This window comes from Entelurus aequoreus, linkage group LG18, assembly GCF_033978785.1.
Source record: "Entelurus aequoreus isolate RoL-2023_Sb linkage group LG18, RoL_Eaeq_v1.1, whole genome shotgun sequence".
Lineage (NCBI taxonomy): Eukaryota > Metazoa > Chordata > Actinopteri > Syngnathiformes > Syngnathidae > Entelurus > Entelurus aequoreus.
The window spans coordinates 35692142-35716797 of NC_084748.1; the positions used below are offsets into that span (position 1 = coordinate 35692142).

Sequence of the window (24656 nt, forward strand, 5' to 3'; positions counted from 1 at the left end):
ATTCCCTAAATCCATTTCCTACCTATCCAAGCTGCAAACTGGTTGATTCGTGCTTGATTTTTAACTGCTTCTGTACGTGTCAAAATGACCCCCGAACCACCACGAGAATGGAATGTTGGAATATTTGCAGTGAGTACAGAATGAGGTTGAAAAAGGTTAAGAGTCAGCCAGTAGCTGCAGCCAATGAGACATAGAGGCGGCTAATGGTTATTTCCTTCCACAGGAAAGGAACAAGGAGTTGCCCAGAGAGATAATTTTTTTCACTTCCCACAGAGTGTATATCACATCGTGTCGTTTGCTGTGCATGGACTAGATTTCCTGATTTTACGCTTTTACGTTAATATATATATATATATATATATTTATACATATGTATATATATATTTACTTTTTTTTTTTTACAAAGAGAGGTAAGCTTCGTTTTGCTTCAGTCGTTCAGCTACGGGGATGATGAATGTTGTGTGATGCTGAAGAACCAAGATAACAATTTGGCTGAGCTCACGTTGAAGGAATTTCAACTAGAAGCCAAGTTAAGCAAGCATGGTCGTGTCTTACTCTTAGGGGTGGGGAAAAAAAAAAACATTTGAGAAATAAAAAACATTCAAGATACAACTTTTCATTGCGTTGCAGCATTTTGAGCAGACACCAAGGGGAGGAAGGAGAGAAGATGTGGGACAAGAAGCAAGCGTCCCTCGCACTTGTGACCATGGTGGTGGTCTGTGGCGCGGTGAGTTCAATTTCCATAGATGTATTTGTGCTTAATGTCATCCTGGGAGAAAACAACTTTAAAGTAGGGATGTCCGATAATGGCTTTTTTGCTGATATCCGATATTGTCCAACTCTTAATTACCGATACCGATATCAACCGATACCGATATATACAGTCGTGGAATTAACACATTATAATGCTTAATTTGGACAACCAGGTATGATGAAGATAAGTTCCTTTTTAAAAATAAAAATAAAATAAAATAAGATAAATACATTTTAAAAAATTCTTGAATAAAAAATAAAGTAAAACAATATAAAAACAGTTACGTAGAAACTAGTATTTAATGAAAATGAGCAAAATTAACTGTTAAAGGTTAGTACTATTAGTGGACCAGCAGCACGCACAATCATGTGTGCTTACAGACTGTATCCCTTGCAGACTGTATTGATATATATTGATATATAATGTAGGAACCAGAATATTAATAATAGAAAGAAACAACCCTTTTGTGTGAATGAGTGGGGGAAGGAGGTTTTTTGGGGTTGGTGCACTAATTGTAAGTGTATCTTGTGTTTTTTTATGTTGATTTAATTAAATTTTTTTTAAAATAAACGATACCGATAATAAAAAAAAACAATACAGATAATTTCCGATATTACATTTTAAAGCATTTATCGGCCGATATTATCGGACATCTCTACTTTAAAGCATGCAATATGAGAGTGTTATACGAATACGAGTAGTAGTCACAGGCCTTTAACTCTAGGGGTGTGCAGAGGTACTGCAGGAGGTCTTTGGTTGTATATAGACTTTAAAAATATATATTTATTTTTTTATTTCCTCTCTGCAATTTTTCCACACATTTAAATATCTTTAGAGACATTATCATTAATCCAACACACCTTTGTGTAATTTATAAATGTCAGTGACATGAGCTTGTAGGTTTAAAATAAAAAACAACAATAAATAACAAATGCCTTGTGGCATTCACACAATTATACTCTATTATTATATACATTTGTTTATTCGTCCAGCAATTAGTGCTCTAGTTGTCAGCTGGCGATTAGCGGTGTGGTTGTCAGCTGGCGATTAGCACTCCTTTTGCAAGCTAGCGTTTAGTGCTCAAGTTGCCAGCTAGCATGCACGCTCTAGTCTCCAGCTAGCTATTAGCGCTCTTTTTGCCAACTAACGGTTAGCGCTCTAGTTGCCAGCTAGCGATAAATGCTCTAGTTGCCCGCTAGCTATTAGCGTTCTATTTGCCAACTAACAATTACAGCTCTAGTTGTCAGTTAGCGAATAACGTTGTAGTTTCCAGCGAGCAAATAGCGCTCTAGTTTCCAGCTAGTGATTAGTGCTCTAGTCTAGTCTCATACAGACTACTGAAACACTCTCATACACACTACTGAAACACACGCATACACAGTAATGAAAGACTCTAATACACACTACTGAAACACTTTCATACACAGTAGTGAAACACTCATACACAGTACTAAAACACTTTCATACATAGTACTGAAACACTCATACACACTACTAAAACACTCTCATGCATACACACTACTGAAACACTCTCATACACACTACTGAAACACTCTCAAACACAGTACTGTAAAACTCTCATACACACTACTTAAACGCACTCATACACACTACTGAAACACTCTCAAACACAGTATTGTAAAACTCTCATGCACACTACTTAAACGCACTCATACACACTACTGAAACACTCTAATACAGACCTGGGCAATTTAAGGCCCGGGGGCCACATGCAGCCCGTTAAGCTTTTCAATCTGGCCCGCCGGACATTCCCAAAGAATTTTTTAGATCTTTAAGATGGAAACTGTAGCTTCCATTATGATGTGCAGTGATGTTTTCAAATGAGCGTAAGTCTTGAACTATACAAAGTATCTCAATGGTTGGAATCTGCACTTTTGCATGATATACTAGTTACAATGGTAATCTAATTAGTTACAATGGTAATGTAAGTCACAGCAGCTCAGACAAGGCACCAAGCAGTGTGGGTGGGGAGCGTTTCCACAGAGCTTTTCCAGAGCGGCCAGCCTGAAATGCGGGTGTCAGGGAGATTTTTACAACAAACTGCTAAAGCTTAGTGATATATCAGATGTATCAGATTGTAGGTAGGGTTTTTGTTTACCCTTCCCGTTCATTTTACGCTATTTGTTGCCATTTTTGTTGATTGTAAAATATGTGGATGGAGAGGGGGTGTGACGTTCATATGTTGTCAATATTCAGTGTTTTATCGTTCATAGTTAATATTGTAAACTCACATTCTTTATTTTCATGTACATTCTGGGTGTCTCATTCAGTAAAAAATTAAAAATTCCATTCCGTTTTTTAAGGCAGTATGTCATAACGTTTTTAGCATTCAGACATTATTGTTAGGTTTTGTATTAGTGTTCCTAAAAATAGATATACCGGCCCCCAGACACATTTTTTTCTCAAAATTTGGCCCCCCGAGTCAAAATAATTGCCCAGGCCTGCTCTAATACATACATACTACTGAAACACTCTCATACACACAAGGCAAATCATATTGTTGATGTAGATGATTATATCTGGTGTACATATTTACTTTAGAAACGAGAAGTGTGGGTTACTTCTCTTGTTGCCTTATTTTGTGGGGCGGTATAGCTCGGTTGGTAGAGCGGCCGTGCCAGCAACTTGAGGGTTCCAGGTTCGATCCCTGCTTCCGCCATCCTAGTCACTGCCGTTGTGTCCTTCGGGCAAGACACTTTACCATCCTGCTCCAAGTGCCACCCACACTCGTTTAAATGTAACTTAGATATTGGGTTTCACTATGTACCTTATTATTCGGACTATAAGTCGCAGTTTCTTTCATAGTTTGGCCGGGGGTGCGACTTATACTCAGGAGCGACTTATGTGTGAAATTATTAACACATTACCGTAAAATATCAAATAATATTATTTAGCTCATTCACGTAAGAGACTAGACGTATAAGATTTCATGGGATTTAGCGATTAGGAGTGACAGATTGTTTGGTAAACGTATAGCATGTTCTATATGTTATAGTTATTTGAATGACTCTTACCATAATATGTTACGTTAACATACCAGGCACGTTCTCAGTTGGTTATTTATGCGTCATATAACGTACACTTATTCAGCCTGGTGTTCACTATTCTTTATTTATTTTAAATTGCCTTTCAAATGTCTATTCTTGGTGTTGGGTTTTATCAAATACATTTCCCCCAAAAATGCGACTTATACTCCAGTGCGACTTATATATGTTTTTTTCCTTCTTTATTATGCATTTTCGGCCGGTGCGACTTATACTCCGGAGCGACTTGTACTCCGAAAAATACGGTAAAGCGCTTTGAGTCACTAGAGAAAAGCGCTATATAAATATAAATCACTTCACTCCATTTGTATTTGACTTTATTAAATATTTGGGTAAAATGTTATCAAAACAAAAACAGTTGTATTTTAAGTACTATAGAAATGTATCATAGCAGTGTATCTATTTCATGGCAGAATGTAGTTAATCATAGAACTGGCACCCAATTTTTTCAAAAAGTATAGATTTTTAATCGAATCTGAATCGAATTGAATCCAAAGATTCACAGCCCAAGTATTTAATAAAAAATAAAAAAAATGTTGTATTTTGTTTTGCCAGGCGAGTGCAGCAAGACAACTAAACATAGCCCCGGATGCTGTGGACGACCTCTACCAAGGGTGCAGGGACGAGGTCATGGAGCGCCTGATCCACTCGGAGGTGCTGGGAAAAGAGCTGAGCGGCAACCCGGGCCTCAAGGCAGCGTGGAGCGACAAATGCTCCACGCTCCTCCCGGGCGGTGTGAAGGAACATACCGCCGCTCTCCTGGCCTACGCCAACGGGAACGCCTTCAAGAAGGCCTTCAACGACGAAGTGGAGACCACGGGAGCCAACGCCAGCACCTACGAGCGCAATTTCCACTTCAAGTCCCTGCACTTCCTGCTCATGGACGCCATGAGGCTGGCGAAGCCGGCGACGTGCAGGAATGTTTACCGCGTGTCCAGCGGCGACTACGCGGCGGAGATGGGCGCCCCAGTGAGGTTCGGTAGATTCACCACGGCGCACACGGACCTGTCGGTGAAGGAGGACGTGGACGACGGGGTCTACTTCAACATCACCACCTGCTTCTTCGTCAGCCTGGAGGGCTTCTGCGGCCTGCAGGAGGACACCGCCATCTTGTCCCCCGCGGAGGAGTTCACGGTGGTGGACGTCAAACAAGTCGACGACCACCAGGAGATCGTTCTGAAGCATTCCAAAATGGAGGCTTTGCACAACTGCTACGGTTTCTCACGGTATTTGCTTTCTCCGCCTTTGCAACATTCCAACATTCATGGGATAACCAAGCTCTTTTTCGTCCTTGCAGGGGGACGACGGCCCCGGTTGGCAAGGGGGCCGCAGCCGGCGTCGGCGCCCCCCGGGGGCTGGTGTTGGCCCTTGTGACCTTGCTGCTTTTTTCTTTAAACTGCTGACTCAACGCCAATTAGCATCCTCGCTTAGTACAGTGTTGCCTCGCCACTTCGTGGTTCACGTCCTGCGATCCATAGTACCGTAATTTCCGGACTGCAGTGGGTCCGGGTTATTTTTGCCTCATCCCTCACTTAAAGCGTGAGTGAAGAATGCACTACCGACCTGATAAGTTCAAAAGAGTAAGAGATGATACAGTATTATGTGCTGACATATGCTACCTGGTGGTTGTTTGAGCACACTGCAGCTAGCCCTCGATAGTCCCACTTCTTAGAGCTTTAGTCACACGCAGGATTCTCACAGGAATGAGGCAGAAATACAACATTATCTACTGTACAACCCGCTTTACTTTAATCCCCACTAGAGATGTCCGATAAATGCTTTAAAATGTAATATAGGAAATTATCGGTATCGTTTTTTTTATTATCGGTATCGTTTTTTGGTTTTTTTTTTATTAAATCAACATAAAAAACACAAGATACACTTACAATTAGTGCACCAACCCAAAAAACCTCCCTCCCCCATTTACACTCATTCACACAAAAGGGTTTTTTCTTTCTTTTATTAATATTCTGGTTCCTACATTATATATCAATATATATCAACACAGTCTGCAAGGGATACAGTCCGTAAGCACACATGATTGTGCGTGCTGCTGGTCCACTAATAGTACTAAACTTTAACAGTTAATTTTACTCATTTTCATTAATTACTAGTTTCTATGTAACTGTTTTTATATTGTTTTACTTTATTTTTTATTCAAGAAAATGTTTTTAATTTAATTATCTTATTTTATTTTATATATATATATATATATTTTTAAATGGACCTTATCTTCACCATAACTGGTTGTCCAAATTAGGCATAATAATGTGTTAATTCCACGACTGTATATATCGGTATCGGTTGATATCGGTATCGGTAATTAAAGAGTTGGACAATATCGGAATATCGGATATCGGCAAAAAGCCATTATCGGACATCCCTAATCCCCACCTTTTAGCCCTGCGCTTTATACAACGTTGTGGTTATTTTATGGATTTCTCCGGGTTCACAAGCTTCACGTGCCGCCAAAAAATTTAGCCTCATTACATCAGACCAGTGTAATTGCCCAACAGGTGACGGTGGACCAATGAGATTGTTCCCATTACATCCAACGCACTCACACATCCATTAAGTCAGCCATTTAGCACTTAATGGACTCACCGTCATCGTGGAGCAAAAACGACCGATTGCAAGTAACGCAGCCCCAAATCCGAAGACGATCGACACATAAAAAAAACAAAAGTGGCGCCGCACTAATGGGCCCCAAAAAGCCAGACGGAGGATGTACACCGCGCCCAGTGACCACTGTATGCCCTGGTACAGGCACTGTCTTTCGTTAATGTTCATGTTTCAATGTGTACACCTGTGGTTTATAGACATGTGCGGCCAATGTATGTACAAAATAAAATGTGTCCAAAAATTAGGTGGGTGCGGCTTATATGTAGGTGCGCTCTACAGCAGGCCTGGGCAATTATGTTTACATACACTTGTAAAGAACATAATGTCATGGCTGTCTTGAGTTTCCAATAATTTCTGCAACTTTAATTTTTTTGTGATAGAGTGAATGGAGCACATACTTGTTTGTCACAAAAAACATTCATGAAGTTTGGTTCTTTTATGAATTTATTACGGGTCCATTGAAAATGTGACTAAATACCCAGCAATATGTTTGGAGGAGAAAAAGTGAGGCCTTTAATCCCAGAAACACCACGCCTACCGTCAAGAATGGTGGTGGTAGTATTGTGCTCTGGGGTTGTTTTGCTGCCAATGGAACTGGTGCTTTACAGAGAGTAAATGGGACAATGAAAAAGGAGGATTACCTCCAAATTCTTCAGGACAACCTAAAATCATCAGCCCGGAGGTTGGGTCTTGGGCCCAAACACACGTCAAAAGTAGTAAAGGAATGGCTAAATCAGGCTAGAATTAAGGTTTTAGAATGGCCTTCCCAAAGTCCTAACTTAAACGTGTGGACAATGCTGAAGAAACAAGTTCATGTCAGAAAACCAACAAATGTAGCTGAACTGCACCAATTTTGTCAAGAGGAGTGGTCAAAAATTCATGCGAAGCTTGTGGATGGCTACCAAAAGTGCCTTATTGCAGTGAAACTTGCCAAGGGACATGTAACCAAATATTAACATTGCTGTATGTATACTTTTGACCCAGCAGATTTGGTCACATTTTCAGGAGACCCATAATAAATTCATAAAAGAACCAAATTTCATGAATGTTTTTTGTGACAAACAAGTATGTGCTCCAATCACTCTATCACACAAAAAATAAGAGTTGTAGAAATTATTGGAAACTCAAGACAGCCATGACATTATGTTCTTTACAAGTGTATGTAAACTTTTGACCACGACTGTATATATATATACATACATCCATATATATATAATATATATATATATGTAAACTGTGAAAATCTACTGTACAGTATGTGTACTTACTACTTGGGTCCTATTTTTAGGAACACTAATACAAAACCTCACAATAATGTCTGATTGAAAGCTAAAAACGTTATGACAGACCGCCTTAAAAAACAAAACGGAATTTTTTTTTTTTTTAACTGAATGAGACACCCAGAATGTACATGGAAAAAAAGAATGTGGGATTTACAATATTAACTATGAACAATAAAACACTGAATATTAACAACATATGAACGTCACACCCCCTCTTCATCCACATATTTTATCACTAAGCTTTAGAACTTTGTTGTAAAAATCTCCTTCCGCGTCAGACCCTGGGAACACTCTGTGGAAACGCACCCCACCCACACCGTTTGGTGCCTGCTGTGACTTAGATGACCATAGTAACTAGTATATCATGCAAAAGCGCAGATTCCAACCATTGAAATACTTTGTATAGTTCAAGACTTACGGTAATTTAAAAACATAACAACACATCATAATGGCAGCTACAGTTTCCATCTTAAAGATCTAAAAAACTTATTTGGGAATGTCCGGCGTTGAGATTGAAGTACCCGTTTAAGTTTTCATATTAAAACTACGTCTGTTTCCGAATGTATGAAGTGTTTTAAGAAGTGAAGTGAAGTGAATTATATTTATATAGCGCTTTTTCTCTAGTGACTCAAAGCACTTTACATAGTGAAACCCAATATCTAAGTTACATTTAAACCAGTGTGGGTGGCACTGGGAGCAGGTGGGTAAAGTGTCTTGCCCAAGGACACAACGGCAGTGACTAGGATGGCGGAAGCGGGGATCGAACCTGGAACCCTCAAGTTGCTGGCACGGCCACTCTACCAACCGAGCTATACCGCCCCACAGGAGCATAGAAAGTGCTTATAAGTGTGTGTGGAAGCTGTTTGGAGAGTTTACAACGACTTTAAATGCGTACAATATTCATAGAAATCACAAAATAATTGTCAACATGGCTCCTTTAATGCGCTTATTGACGTGAGTCAAATGTCTGGCAAATTATAGTCAAATCACTGCTTGTGTATCATAAAGTATCAGGCCTGCAATGATTAATCAACAAAAGTTTCGATTTATATTCTGTTGCTTCGACTGATCCTTTATTGAGTGTAACTAATAAAAAAATGGATCAAATCCGGACTGCATGGAGTGCCCGGAACTTTAAATACGCGGACAATAGCTGTCTCTCAGCATTTTTATTTAAATTCTTCCATTTTTGTTGTTGTTGTTGATGTAAATTCATAAAAACAAGACGATTATGGCAAGCAGAAATGTTTTCGTTCATTTCAATAATTTTCCCCTGGAATACGCATTGAGGCTATAAAGTGTGCTGTATCCGATTACTCCATTGACCGAATAAACTAATCGATTGATTACTCGATTACAAAAATAATTGACAGCCGCAGCCTTGTAACAGTTTGTTGTATTTACTATGTACTGTATGTGATTTTCGCTTTTTTTATCGGTTCCAAATGTATGACACTTATTCACAGGTGCATTCATAAATCCAACTATAAAAAATAAAGATGTGATGCAGAATTAAGTGGTTATTCTGAACCTGGGGTGTTTTTTTATTTTTTTTATTAGGATTTCACATCAAAGCCTAAACAAGCATTATTAACCATAATAAATACTACAGCTAATAGGGATGTACCAATCTGATATTGATATCGGGTGCAGACAAAAGCCAAGTATTGGATGATATCGGTTTACATCTAAAATGTCCGATACAAACATTCCTGCAGCTTGTTTACTTGTGCAAATTCTGGGCAGCCAATTAACATCTAAATGTCCTCCAATTCGCACACAAGGTTGGTCTTTTCTTCTATTTTTGTCATGTCTTTTGATCATGTTTTTTTTGGCTATGTTCTGTTTGGTTTTTGGACACTTTTAATTCCTGTTTTTTCACTCCCTTGTTTTGTTTCCATGACGACCATTAGTTTCACCTGTCATGTGTTCGGACTCACGCACCTGTCATTAATCATGTCTTTATTATTTAAGCTTGTAGTTGCCAGGCAGTCGGCCTGGCGACATTACCTGATGATACCCCTGATACCCTTGATACCATAGTTCATGCCGAACGTTTCATGTCATGGTAAGTGTCTTTTTGGTTTCATGTTCATAGTTTCTGCCTTTGTGCTAGTTTTGTTTTCTTAGCCAAGTTTGTTCTCCGCCTTGTGCGCGCTTTTTGTTTGTTCCTTTTTGAGTAATAGATTAAACATGTATTTACCTTCACGCCATGTCCGGTCCAGTTCCTTTGCATTCCGGGAAAACAAACCACCCCATAGTCCACGTCGTGACAATTTTAGTCTAGTCATTTACAAAAGGCAAACATAGTTGGCTACTAGGAGCTAGCAGCTACACAACAGCAAAGCACACAATAGCACACAAGCTAGCCATTGATAAAGTGTCCATATTTTAACAATATTGCAGTTTAAACACCACATGTCCATTTAAACAGGTATCAAGTGAATATTCGGCAGAAGTGTGTTAGAAAGTATCCAGTAACAAGTGTGTCCGCATCATTCAAATTACTGCGCCATGAGCTCAACTTCATGAATTATCGTGACAACTAGAGGTCGCCAAAACAAGTTAACACTCCACTTAAAAAGCATAAATCTGTAATTGGGTTAGTGTTTACATACCCACCAGTGTTCTCCTTTTTTAACATTCCACTAGGGTTGTACGGTATACCGGTATTAGTGTAGTACCGCGATACTAATGATTCATATTCGGTACTATACCGCCTCTAAAAAGTACCTCGCGCCCCCGTCGTCGTCACGTCGTGTCATTGCTGGTTTACGAGCAGACGAGCATGTTCGGCAGTGCACAATCACAGAGTACTTACATGCAGACACAGTGTGTAGACAGAAAAGGGAGAACGGATGCATTTTGGCTGAACGATAAAGGTGAAGTTATAACACTGAAATGCCCACCGGAAGAGGTGCTTTAAGACATGGCTAACTAGCTAGCGGCTAAAGTCCTGCCCCAGTCGGCAGTGTTTTAGCTACTTCTAAATCACTAATCCTTGTCTCCATGGCGACAAGTAAAGTAAGTTTCTTACAAGTATCATCCCTGCAGGACGAGGAATAGCTAAACATGCTTCACTACACACCGTAGCTCACCGTCGTCAAAATGTAAACAAACGCCATTGGTGGATCTACACCTGACATCCACTGTAATGATACCAAGTACAGTAGCTTATCTAGTCGATACTACTATGATTACGTCGATATTTTTTGGCATCACAACATCTTCTTTTGTTTTTTAAAAATGTATGTTATGTTTATAAACTCAGGATATATGTCCCTGGACACACGAGGACTTTGAATATAACCAATGTATGATCCTGTAACTACTTGGTATCAGATCAATACCTAAATTTGTGGTATCATCAAAAACTAATGTAAAGTATCAAACAACAGAAGAATAAGTGATTATTACATTTTAACATAACTGTAGATAGAACATGTTAAAAGAGAATGTAAGCAGATATTAACAGTAAATGAACAATTAGATTAATATATTAATTTTCTACCACTTGTCCTTAATAATGTTGACAAAATATTAGAATGATAAATGACACAATATGTTACTGCATATGTCAGCAGCTAAATTGGGAGCCTTTGTTTGCTTACTTACTACTAAAAGACAAGTTGTCTTGTATGTTCAGTATTTTATTTAAGGACAAACTTGCAATTATAAACACATGTTTAATGTACCGTAAGATTTTTTGTTAAAATAAAGCCAACAATACAATTTTTCGTGGTCCCCTTTATTTAGAAAAGTACAGAAAAGTACAGAAAAGCATCGAAATAATTGTGGTACCGGTACCAAAATATTGGTATCGGGACAACACTACATTCCACACTACAAAATGATTAGTATGCACTTTAATGCCACAATGGTTGTTCTATGTTTGAGTAATTCCACTTGATCAACTTGATCCAACATTCAGCACTATAAAATGACAAGTACTCTAATTGATATCGTATCGGATTAATATCCGTATCGGCCAACACTCAGGGTGCCAATATTGGTATCTTATCAGAAGGAAAAAAGTTGTATCATGACACCTCTAACTATTAGTACAAAACATTTTTATACTTTGGTTGACATCCCAACAGTTGTTGATCCTAAGCATATTGTATCACTATTACATAGGACATACAGTACATGAAAATATATTACATATAAACACTAACTATAAACAGCACCTTTGCCATGTAAACAAAAGAGATGATAAACATAGATACCGTATTTTTCGGATTATAAATCGCAGTTTTTTTCATAGTTTGGCCGGGGGTGCGACTTATACTCTGGAGCGACTTATGTGTGAAATTATTAACACATTACCGTAAAATATCCAATAATATTATTTATCTCATTCACATAAGAGACTAGGCGTATATCAGCTATCGTCACACAAATTTGGCGGGGGCGGGTCATGGCAGAAGTGCATTGTGAAAAAAAAGATGCTACCTGCTACTACTTCCGTACCATATGAAAACTGATCATTTCAACATTGGCGGTAACTTATAAAAAACTGACAAAGGCTGAACAAAAATGGCACCGAAAAGGAAATCATATACTGCAGGTTACAAGCTGGAAGCAGTGAAATATGTCAGATTGTTTGGTAAACGTATAGCATGTTCATTCTTTTTTTTTTCTTTCATTTATTTATTTATTTCAGGCAATGACATAAAAAAGTACAAAGTTGACAACACATAATAATATAAATTAATAAAGTGCAAAAGGTAATGTATAGTCTGTAAAGCATGATTGTCCAGTTTTGCCTGAAAGGGAGTGGGAAGAAGATAATTTTTTTAGCACGTTATCACTTTGAGAAGAGTACAGCAGCAGGTCAAATTAAAGACCCTCAGCTCTATATTTGAACCAGATCCCATGTTTGTATAATAGTTTAAATTGATTAATAGTTTGGCATGGCTTGTGTTGTAAGTCCAGTTTGTTCCATAGTTTTACTCCGCATACAGACACACGAAAACGTTTGAGTGGTTTGAGCTCTCGGCAATAAGAAATATCCAAAGCCTGTCAAGTTATGAGCCTGCACTCGTCTTATAAAAAAACGTTGTAGATTAGGCGGCAATAATTTGTTAAATGCTTTATATAAGATTATTAATGTATTATATTTAACAAGGTCATGAAATTTGAGCAACTTTGATTGCATAAACAGATTATGAGTATGTTCTAAATAACCAACGTTGTGAATGATCCGCACTGCTCTTTTCTGTAATATGATCAGAGGATGAATTGTGTTGTGGTAAGTATTCCCCCATACTTCAACACAGTATGTAAGGTATGGGAGTACCAAGGTGCAGTATAGAGTACGGAGTGCATTTTCATTGAGGTATAGTTTTGCTTTGTTTGTTCTATATGTTATAGTTATTTGAATGACTCTTACCATAATATGTTACGTTAACATACCAGGCACATTCTCAGTTGGTTATTTATGCCTCATATAACGTACACTTATTCAGCCTGATGTTAACTATTCTTTATTTATTTTAAATTGCCTTTCAAATGTCTATTCTTGGTGTTGGATTTTATCAAATAAATTTCCCCCAAAAATGCGACTTATACTCTAGTGCGACTTATATATGTTTTTTTCCTTCTCTATTATGCATTTTCGGCCTGTGCGATTTATACTCCGGAGCGATTTATAATCCGAAAAATACGGTAATCTTAATTACAGTACATTGTTCCACAAATGTATTGTGTTGGATTAAATACTTAATTTAACTAACAACTTAGCCAATAAACAAAACATGATTTTATGTAATAATAATAAATACTAAAACTAATGAATTAATTATGTTTATTTTCGGGCTCCGGTTTACACTTTGACCTATTTCCACGAGAGCAGACGCTCTTGTCCTTACTGAGGATGCTGCTGTCGACCCGGGAGAGTGTTGTGCACCTGCTGCTCTGGCGACCCGGGCGCAGCCTCCGGTTCTGGAGCTCCAGCTCGTCGTAGCTCGACACCCGGACAAACGGACACCAGCGGAACACTCGTTTGAAGCCGGCCCGGAACCTGAACCGGCCCAGCCCCCGGTGCCCGAGGGTCCAGACCCAGAGGAATTAGTATGGCGCCTCACGTGCGCGTGTAGGAGATGCGGGCGCACCTACCTGCCGTTGAGGCAGCAGTAGATGACGGGGTTGTACATGGTGGAGCTCATGGCCAACCACAGCACTGCCAGGTACACCTGCTGGATGGACTTCCACCTGCTCAGGCGCTTGTTGAGGCCTGTCACCAGGAAGTAGACGTGATAGGGCAGCCAGCAGAGGGCGAAGGTCACCACCACCACCACCATCATCTTCACAATCTGCAGGGAAAGAAGGAAGGTTAGCTCAGTCTTGAATCCTTCATTTCAGCATATGTATTGCCAGAAGTATTTGGCCACCCATCCAAATGATGAGAATCAGGTGTCCTAATCACTTGGCCCGGCCACAGGTGTATAAAATCAAGCACTTAGGCATGGAGACTGTTTCTACAAACATTTGTGAAAGAATGGGCCGCTCTCAGGAGCTCAGTGATTTCCAACGTGGAACTGTCATAGGATGCCATCTGTGCAACAAATCCAGTAGTGAAATGTCCTCGCTCCTAAATAGTCTGGGTTTGGAAGTCGCCAGGAGAACGGTACATTTCGGACTGCATTGTGCCGAATGTGAAATTTGGTTGAGGAGGAGGAATTATGGTGTCGGGTTGTTTTTCAGGAGTTGGGCTTGGCCCCTTAGTTCCAGTGAAAGGAACTTTGAATGCTCCAGGATACCAAAACATTTTGGTCAATTCCATGCTCCCAACATGACTGTGCACCAGTGCACAAAGCAAGGTCCATTAAGACATGGATGACAGAGACTGGTGTGGATGAACTTGACTGGCCTGCAAGGAGTCCTGACCTGAACCCGATAGAAAACCTTTGGGATGAATTAGAACGGAGACTGAGAGCCAGGCCCATACTTGCCAACCTTGAGACCTCCGAATTCGGGAGATTAGGGGAATGGGGGGTGGGCCGGGCCTGGCCGGGGGCGGGTTAAGGGGTAGGAGTATATTTATAGCTAGAATTCACTGAAATTAAAGTATTTCTTATATATATATATATATATACACTACCGTTCAAAAGTTTGGGGTCACATTGAAATGTACTTATTTTTGAAGGAAAAGCACTGTACTTTTCAATGAAGATAACTTTAAACTAGTCTTAACTTTAAAGAAATACACTCTATACATTGCTAATGTGGTAAATGACTATTCTAGCTGCAAATGTCTGGTTTTTGGTGCAATATCTACATAGGTGTATAGAGGCCCATTTCCAGTAACTATCACTCCAGTGTTCTAATGGTGCAATGTGTTTGCTCATTGGCTCAGAAGGCTAATTGATGATTAGAAAACCCTTGTGCAATCATGTTCACACATCTGAAAACAGTTTAGCTCGTTACAGAAGCTACAAAACTGACCTTCCTTTGAGCAGATTGAGTTTCTGGAGCATCACATTTGTGGGGTCAATTAAACGCTCAAAATGGCCAGAAAATGAGAACTTTCATCTGAAACTCGACAGTCTATTCTTGTTCTTAGAAATGAAGGCTATTCCACAAAATTGTTTGGGTGACCCCAAACTTTTATATATATATATATATATATATATATATATACATACACAACTGTGTTTTCATTACTGTACTATATATATATATATATATATATATATATATATATATATATATATATATATATATATATATATATATAGTACAATAAACAGTAATGAAAACACAGTTGTTCTACTAACTGTACTGTACTTGCTGCTTACTTAAAAAAACAAAAAACACTTACCTTTCACTATTTGAGTAGCTTTTGTTCTGCCATTTGAGTACTGGCGAGCGATCTCTGAATCCGGGAACATATCCTTCATGGATTTGTTGAAAACATCCGCAAATGAGAACGGAATGTTGCTTGCAAGGTGGCCCATAATACTGCGTTGCCGCCGCCTTGTGCTTCTCTGACCGTTCATGAGTGCCTATATCCATTCGCCCACCGTGTTATGGGTTATAGATAAACCTATGGATAACGGAGACATATATAATAGTCTCCTTTTCAGGTGAGAGGACGCTAAAGGCAGTGCCTTTAAGGCACGCCCCCAATATTGTTTGTCCGGCTGGAAATTTTGGATATTACAACTTGCCGTAGTTTTGAAGCAATGCATGATGGGAATCCGGATGTTGTGTGTCAGTGTATTAACGTGCCGGCTGGAATAAACACACGCTGAGAAATAGCTCCGTGCCTGCCTACTTTATGGGTTATAGATAAACCTATGGATAACGGAGACATATATAATAGTCTCCTTTTCAGGTGAGAGACGACGCTAAAGGCAGTGCCTTTAAGGCACGCCCCCGATATTGTTGTCCGGCTGGAAATCGGGAGATTTTCGGGAGAATGGTTGTCCCGGGAGATTTTCGGGAGAGGCACTGAAATTCGGGAGTCTCCCGGAAAATTCGGGAGGGTTGGCAAGTATGGCCAGGCCTTCTCGACCAACATCAATGTGTGACCTCACCAATGCGCTTTTGGAAGAATGGTCGAAAATTCCTATAAACACACTCGGCAACCTTGTGGACAGCCTTCCCAGAAGAGTTGAAGCTGTAATAGCTGCAAAAGGTGGATCGACATCATATTGAACCCTATGGGTTAGGAGTGGGATGGCACTTCAAGTTCACATGTGAGTCAAGGCAGGTGGCCAAATGCTTTTGGCAATATAGTGTATGTCTACCAGGCACATTTTAAATACTTTCATTTTCTTAAAAATGGACACTGCCCATTATAACTCGGAGCGCCTAATGTACGCATTAAGTCTGGTTGTGCTTACCGACTTCAAAGCAACTTTATTTGGTACATGGTGTGATGTTATGAGCTCGGTAACACAATAACTCCAAAATACATCCAACCTATATTTGTATACTCTTTTCTTTCTTGCACTATTTTTTAAATTGCAATTATTGTTTTATTTATTTTATGAGCTGCTTCCATCTTACTGTACATACAGTATGTATAGTAACAATAAAAGGCATATTACAGACAACGTAATTTTCTCTCTTTAGATTTGTCTAAAAAATGTGTTTCGTGGAAACGAGTGATAAAGTGCAATATTTTTGTATTTCCCAGCAAATATTTCTGCAACTGTGACATATAATATTCATCAATGAAATGTTCTCTTCTGCCATTAATCCCACAGCTGTCTGGAGTCTTACATCATGTCAGCTGTGATGCCCTTAATCCCTGCATATCACGCTCAGTGCACTTGTCTGAGTGCACTCAGTACATGGTATCAAATAATTAGAGTTGCATATCACTCACACAAACAAAGTCTCCATGGCAGAATTGTGTTAGAAAGTCTCCAGTAACAAATGTGTTTGCATCATTGAATTTACTTCATCATGAGCTTAATTTAGGGAATTAGTGTGACCACTAGGTGGCACCAAAAACAATTTAGCACACCACTTCAAGTGTTAGTGTTTTTCATACCAACCATGATTTTTCAGACATTTAATTTCATCAAACCTTTTCTAACATTATTCATGTACATATTTTGTTTACACTACAGTAATTTATTACTATTACTATATTACTATTATTAGTCGCATGTCCTATCAACGTTTTCAGCCTCCGATTATGATTTTTTGGCATCAGATCCGATCCGGTTTCGAGTCCCGATCTAATACTTTGACATTAGATCAGTGATTCTCTCGTTGCAATCACAGGCATGTAGGCCGTAGTCGAGGCCCAAATAAACAATTAAGACACAAACAAGTAAGTACATTTTCATTTAATCTTAATTCAATCTGTGCTTTGATCTTTATTTTAGTACATGAATGTTAAATTACATTTTATGTGCAATTTATTTTGATTCATTGTTTTAGTACAGTGTTTTATTTTCCTATATTACTGTTCAAAATGTGTATAATGTTATAGTGGCCAAAAATATTACATATACTTGTTGAATAAAACCTCTGCCTTGTTTTTAATGAATACTTAGGCCTACTACGCTACTGTATTTTAATGATTTGGTTATTATGGTGTTACTTGGAGAGCCAATTGTTTTTTAACGTGGTACTTGGTGAAAACAGTTTGAGAACCACTGCAATAGAATATAGGACTGAAAATGTCTTATAGCAAGTAATTAAAGTTAACACAATAACATATTTTATAAACGCATCATATTAAATTTTGTGTTAACCAGTATTGTTGTAGATCAGATAATACAGGGGTGTCGAAACTTTTCGACTTTGGGCCCGCCTTTTGGCTAAAAAGCCATATATATATAGATATATATACAGTATATACAGTAAAGAACATAATGTCATGGCTGTCTTGAGTTTCCAATAATTTCTACAACTCATATTTTTTTGTGATAGAGTGATTGGAGCACATACTTGTTGGTCACAAAAAACATTCATGAAGTTTGGTTCTTTTATGAATTTATTATGGGTCTACTGAAAAGGTGACCAAATCTGCTGGGTCAAAAGTATACATACAGCAATGTTAATATTTGGTTACATGTCCCTTGGCAAGTTTCACTGCAATAAGGCGCTTTTGGTTAACCTGACTCTCGCCAGATCCTTGTACCGTATTTTCTGCACTATAAGGCGCAGGGGATTATAAGGCGCACCTTCAATGAATAGCCTATTTTAAAACTTTGTTCATATATAAGGCGCACCGCATTATAAGGCGCATGGAATAGACGCTACAGTAGAGGCTGGGGTTACGTTATGCATCCCGTAGTTGCGAGAACTGTTGTGGCTCAATATTGGTCCATATATAAGGCGCACTGGATTATAAAGCACACTGTCAGCTTTTGAGAAAATTGGAGGTTTTTAGGTGTGCCTTATAGTGCGGAAAATACGGTAGTTCGCTGCAGCTCCACACAAGAATCTGGGAGTTCTCAATAGGAGATGTATTTCAGAAGGCGGGGCCTTGGAAAAAAAATTGTTGTATGTGATTGGATAAACTACTTGTCCGTTATCTTGAATGACGTGCTACTTCAACCACTCACATCGAAATCAACCCGTGACGCTGATGAGAGCGACCCTGGGAAATCCAAACCCGGTCGGAAGAAGAGCCAAAACATCCTTGCCACCAATAAATGCCTCCAAAACCGTTCTCTGTTAATCTTTTCAAGAATTATTATTCGATAGATTCGACAAAACAGTTGCAATAGCAGAATCAATCAATGTGAGGGCTGCGTGCCGCCATTGTTGTTTGAATCAAACAGTCGCTTCGGCGCTACGTCACATCTATGAAATCTTGCCCGGCGATCCTGATTGGTTCATTATTTTTTGCTATCTGGAAGGAGTTTGCAATGCCTTCGAGCCCAGACCCTTGTGTGGAGCTCAGCGAACTACAAGGGTCTGGCGAGAGTCAGGTTAGCTTTTGGTAGCCATCCAAAAGCTTCTGGCAAGCTTCTGGTTGAATTTTTGACCACTCTTCCTGACAAAATTGGTGCAGTTCAGCTAAATTTGTTGGTTTTCTGACATGGACTTGTTTCTTCAGCATTGTCCACACGTTTAAGTCAGGACTTTGGGAAGGCCATTCTAAAACCTTAATTCTAGCCTGATTTAGCCATTTCAAACAGCTCAATTTTTGTTTCATCTGACCACATAACTTTCCTCCAGAAGGTCTTATCTTTGTCCATGTGATGTTAGATGAAACTAAAATGTAGCTGTTTGGCCACAATACCCAGCAACAATGTTCCCTCTAATTGTTCATGTGTGTGAGCAAACGCAAAAACTCCCTGAGCATTCAGTGGAGCCCATGTGAGCAACATCAGACGTGCACACTGTGGCTACACCAGCAGCACACCTGTCCCAAACCTCACTAAATAACAAGTTCAATCTCCATCCATCCATCCATCCATTTTCTACCGCTTGTCCCTTTCGGGGTCGCGGGGGGGTGGGGCTGGAGCCTATTTCAGCTGCATTCGAGTGGAAGGCGGGGTACACCCTGGACAAGTCACCACCTCATCGCAGGGCCAACACAGATAGACAGACAACATTCTCTTATTATTATAATCAAATGACAGCAGTCATTTCCATTTCTAATATAAGTGTTTAGGCCCACTTACAATGACAATAACAACAAATATTGTTTTTCATGAACTGTGTACTTGTATTGTTTGTCTGGGTGGAGGTCCTGCTTTGGAAATAATGTGTACCCCTTTCAGACATTGCATTTAGTTCCCATTAAAACATTCACATGTTGCACAATGAGATGTAAGCAGGGGATCATGTGTACATTCCTGCAACTTCCTGTTTGTAAAAAATATATTTTTATTAGTATTTATTTAATATACTAACAGCATTTCATGATTAATATTTATACATTAAGACTCCTAATAAATGACACTAATGAGCACACATTTGATTGGTAAATCATAGTGTAACAACCTGGAATGACACTTTATGTGTGGTGTTGGAGTTGTCCGACTTTTTGTGTGGCTGTAAACGCACCAGTGGCTAAGTGCCATATGTGCATGTGTTGGCGCAAGTGAGAAAGAGCGAGCGGCTGCTGTTGATATAACAAAGTTGCTTTTGGTCTGGTTTGTACTGCAGAAAATGAACAGTTTTGCTCTATATCATTTTTTTTTACTAATGTTTTGGTGATGTGTTTATGGTTGACAATAAAGAGTTTTGCTCAGAAAGTGATGGATGGAATTCATGTCCTCAAAGCGTCTCGACAGACGTTACAATATTTGAACAATGATGACGAAAACTGTTTTCTCTGTCGTGTCCGTGTGTTGAAAATTGTTATGCGCTTATTTTTTTATTTGATTTTGTGCGTGGCATAGATTTGCCGTGCGCAGAGGACGCTTGAGCAGTGCGCAATTGCACAGGCGCGCACCTTAAAGGGAATGTTGCCCAGTAATATGTTTGGAGAAAAGGTGAGACCTTTAATCCCAGGAACACCACACCTACTGTCAAGCATGGTGGTGTTTGCGTGTTAAAGATTGTACTCACGTGAAAAGAGTCCAGCAGCGGTAAAGATCAGTTACCTTCCTTTTAGCCCCCAGCTGTCCATGATAATTATCAGATGTGTCTCCAGGAATCTCCCCGCCCCACAGGGTCACCCCAATAATGGAGTAGGTGATGCCCATCACCACTAAAGGCACCACGTAGACCAGAACAGTCACCACGATGTGATACCTGCAGAGAAATCAACGCATCCTTCGTGAAAATCGACATTGTCGCTGGATTTTAGTTTCCGCACTCACATGAAGGCGTCGTCTGCCATGCGGGGCCATGCCACGTAGCACAGGGTCCTGCGGGGCAGGACTCGGGTTGTGGAGAAGTAGCAAAGCGGGAAGGCCAGGACCACGGCCAGACTCCAGATGAGCACAATCACAGCGAGAGTGGCTTTGGCTGACAGGTGAGGCTTCAGAGGATGGATGATGGCCATGTACCTTCAAATGGAATATGCTTCATTCACACTGGGGTGGAAAGTTTCTACACTTGAGCTTGAAAGCAGTTTCCGGGTCCTAATAGTTACACAAAGTCATCTTGAGTACATAAACTAGGCTAAGATGAACAGTATCTAACCTATGTGAGAGGTATGTTAGGGTTTCAGAAGGGATCCTTAATAATTTGTCCAAGGGCAGGAATGTTGTATCACCAGTATCGTACAAATAAAATTATTACATAATCTCAATATATTTATATTACAGTAATCCCTCGTTGACTAATAATAACATTACACGTTACACATTGTTACATTAAAAAAACAGTTTACTTTCTTCTGAATAGTACATTACATATATGTGTATAATAAAAATAATTTTTTTTGGACCCTTACTGGTGACAGGGAACGTTGTGTTTGCATACTTTGCAGGTTGTGTGTATGACGGGTCAAATAAATACATCTTTAAATAAATCACTCATCAAATCATGAAAATAATCAAATAAATAGTGGAATGATTAAATCAATAATTAGGTAATTAAATATATCTTGAAATAATTGAATAAATAATTACAGCATAACATGAATAAAATCATGACATAATTAGATAAATCATTAAATCATGAAATAATTAAATCAGTCTTTAGATCATGAAATAATTGAATAAATCATGAAAAAATTCAATAAATCATGAAATAATTTAATAAATCATGAAATAATTTGATAATTCATTAAATTATGAATTATTACAGTTATGAATAAAATAGTTAAATACATAATTATGGCATATTAATCAAATCATGACATAATTACATAAATCATGAAATAATTACATAAATCATGAAATCATTTAATAAATAGTAAAATCATACAATAATTCATTAAATCATGAAATTTTAGAGTTATGAAATAATTAAATAATTCATTAAATAATGAAACAACTGAATAAATCATTCAGTCATGAAATTATTCTTTTAAAACGTGAAATAATTAAATACATCGTCAACTAATGAAACATTTCATTTAATCATGAAATAATTAAATAATTGCATAAATTATTAAAATATTCGAATAAGTAATTCAATCATGAAATAATTAATGACATGCTGAAATATAATTGAATCTTGACATAATTAAAAAAAACAGGGACTAATGAAATCAATAATTAAATATTGATTTCATTATTTACATGATTAAATGTTATTTTACAATAAATAAAAGTGATTTAGGGCTAACTAAATAAACATTGATTGATTGATTGATTGAAATGAGTGACACATTTAATAAAATGTACGTATTTATTATGTGATACCACATTTAAGTAGTGATTTGTTAAATATTGTCCTATTTGTCCATCTTATGTTTGCAGATAGGACTGGACTATTAGCTGGACTAATAAAGTAGACATCTTAACAACAACAAACACGTAATTAAAGGGTAAAATGAAGGTGCAATAGAGCATTTAGATCATAAATAGTTGCAATTGAAAGTAGATCATTATTGTCCAAATAAGCAGTGAAGCAGAATGGAGGGACGTCTTTGTACAGTACCTGTCAATGGCGACGGCGGTCATGGTGTAAATGCTGGCGAACACCGCGGCGACCGGGAAGAAGTTGTGGAACCTGCAGTAAACTTCCCCGAAGTACCAATCCCCGTGGGCCGCGTAGATCAGGTTGACGAGCGTGTTGAAGGCGGCCGTGGACACGTCACACAGCGCCAAGTTGAGCAAGAAATAGTTGGTGACGGTCCTCATCCGCCTGTGCGCCACGATGATCCAGATGACCACCGCGTTGCCCAGCAGCGCCACGCCGAGAACGGCGCAGTAAGCCAGGGCCCACAGCGCCACTCGCCACGCCGGCTGAACGAACTGGTTGGCCGGGCTGCGGCTGGCAATGGAGCCGTTCGGGTCCGAGGCCATGACTGGAGGGGATGTTGTCTGTCGTGCTGCAACAATCACTTTATCACATCTGCGGCAACACATTAATACTAATCTGTCGGTCGTGACATTTACATCAAATACAGACAACCCCTCCCTCGCTGGGGATGAAGTGCAGGGAAAAACAAAAAATTTTTGTAGACACTTTCGTGCATTCGGAGCAATGCAAAAAGTCACCCATTACATGAATCGAAATAATAATAACTTTAATACAAATTTGCATCTTAAATTATCTTCATCTGCAAAAAGAATACTGAAGGAAACATGGTGTTCGTCAGAAAAATAACAAAAATGTGTATACATACATATATACATACACACACTATATACAAACCCCGTTTCCATATGAGTTGGGAAATTGTGTTGGATGTAAATATAAACGGAATACAGTGATTTGCAAATCATTTTCAACCCATATTCAGTTGAATATGCTACAAAGACAACATATTTGATGTTCAAACTGATAAACATCTTTTTTTATTGCAAATAATCATGAACTTTAGAATTTGATGCCAGCAACACGTGACAAAGAAGTTGGGAAAGGTGGCAATAAATAGTGATAAAGTTGAGGAATGCTCATCAAACACTTATTTGGAACATCCCACAGGTGAACAGGCAAATTGGGAATAGGTGGGTGCCATGATTGGGTATAAAAGTAGATTCCATGAAATGCTCAGTCATTCACAAACAAGGATGGGGCGAGGGTCACTACTTTGTCAACAAATGCGTGAGCAAATTGTTGAACAGTTTAAGAAAAACCTTTCTCAACCAGCTATTGCAAGGAATTTAGGGATTTCACCATCTACGGTCCGTAATATCATCAAAGGGTTCAGAGAATCTGGAGAAATCACTGCACGTAAGCAGCTAAGCCCGTGACCTTCGATCCCTCAGGCTGTACTGCATCAACAAGCCACATCAGTGTGTAAAGGATATCACCACATGGGCTCAGGAACACTTCAGAAACCCACTGTCAGTAACTACAGTTGGTCGCTACATCTGTAAGTGCAAGTTAAAACTCTCCTATGCAAGGCGAAAACCGTTTATCAACAACACCCAGAAACGCCGTCGGCTTCGCTGGGCCTGAGCTCATCTAAGATGGACTGATACAAAGTGGAAAAGTGTTCTGTGGTCTGACGAGTCCACATTTCAAATTGTTTTTGGAAACTGTGGACGTCGTGTCCTCCGGACCAAAGAGGAAAAGAACCATCCGGATTGTTATAGGCGCAAAGTTGAAAAGCCAGCATCTGTGATGGTATGGGGGTGTATTAGTGCCCAAGACATGGGTAACTTACACATCTGTGAAGGCGCCATTAATGCTGAAAGGTACATACAGGTTTTGGAGCAACATATGTTGCCATCCAAGCAATGTTAACATGGACGCCCCTGCTTATTTCAGCAAGACAATGCCAAGCCACGTGTTACATCAACGTGGCTTCATAGTAAAAGAGTGCGGGTACTAGACTGGCCTGCCTGTAGTCCAGACCTGTCTCCCATTGAAAATGTGTGGCGCATTATGAAGCCTAAAATACCACAACGGAGACCCCCGGACTGTTGAACAACTTAA

At 39.1% G+C, this 24656-nt stretch overlaps 2 protein-coding genes across 2 annotated transcripts; one reads left to right on the forward strand and one right to left on the reverse strand.

Annotated features, from left to right (window-relative positions):
* The first annotated feature begins 347 nt into the window (after positions 1-347).
* On the forward strand, positions 348-7470 carry LOC133634086 (GPI-linked NAD(P)(+)--arginine ADP-ribosyltransferase 1-like). The gene is made up of 4 exons (XM_062027080.1): positions 348-410; positions 631-727; positions 4375-5045; positions 5117-7470. The coding sequence occupies exons 2-4, from the start codon at positions 668-670 to the stop codon at positions 5220-5222; spliced, it is 837 nt and encodes a 278-aa protein (XP_061883064.1). The 5' UTR covers positions 348-410; positions 631-667; the 3' UTR covers positions 5223-7470.
* A 4001-nt stretch (positions 7471-11471) lies between these two features.
* Positions 11472-23215, reverse strand: tacr3l (tachykinin receptor 3-like). The gene is made up of 5 exons (XM_062027081.1): positions 22707-23215; positions 20975-21163; positions 20756-20906; positions 13845-14041; positions 11472-13749 (listed from the first exon to the last, which is right to left on the reverse strand). Exons 1-5 carry the CDS (start codon positions 23135-23137, stop codon positions 13524-13526), a joined length of 1194 nt encoding a protein of 397 aa, XP_061883065.1. The 5' UTR covers positions 23138-23215; the 3' UTR covers positions 11472-13523.
* Between the last annotated feature and the right edge of the window lie 1441 nt (positions 23216-24656).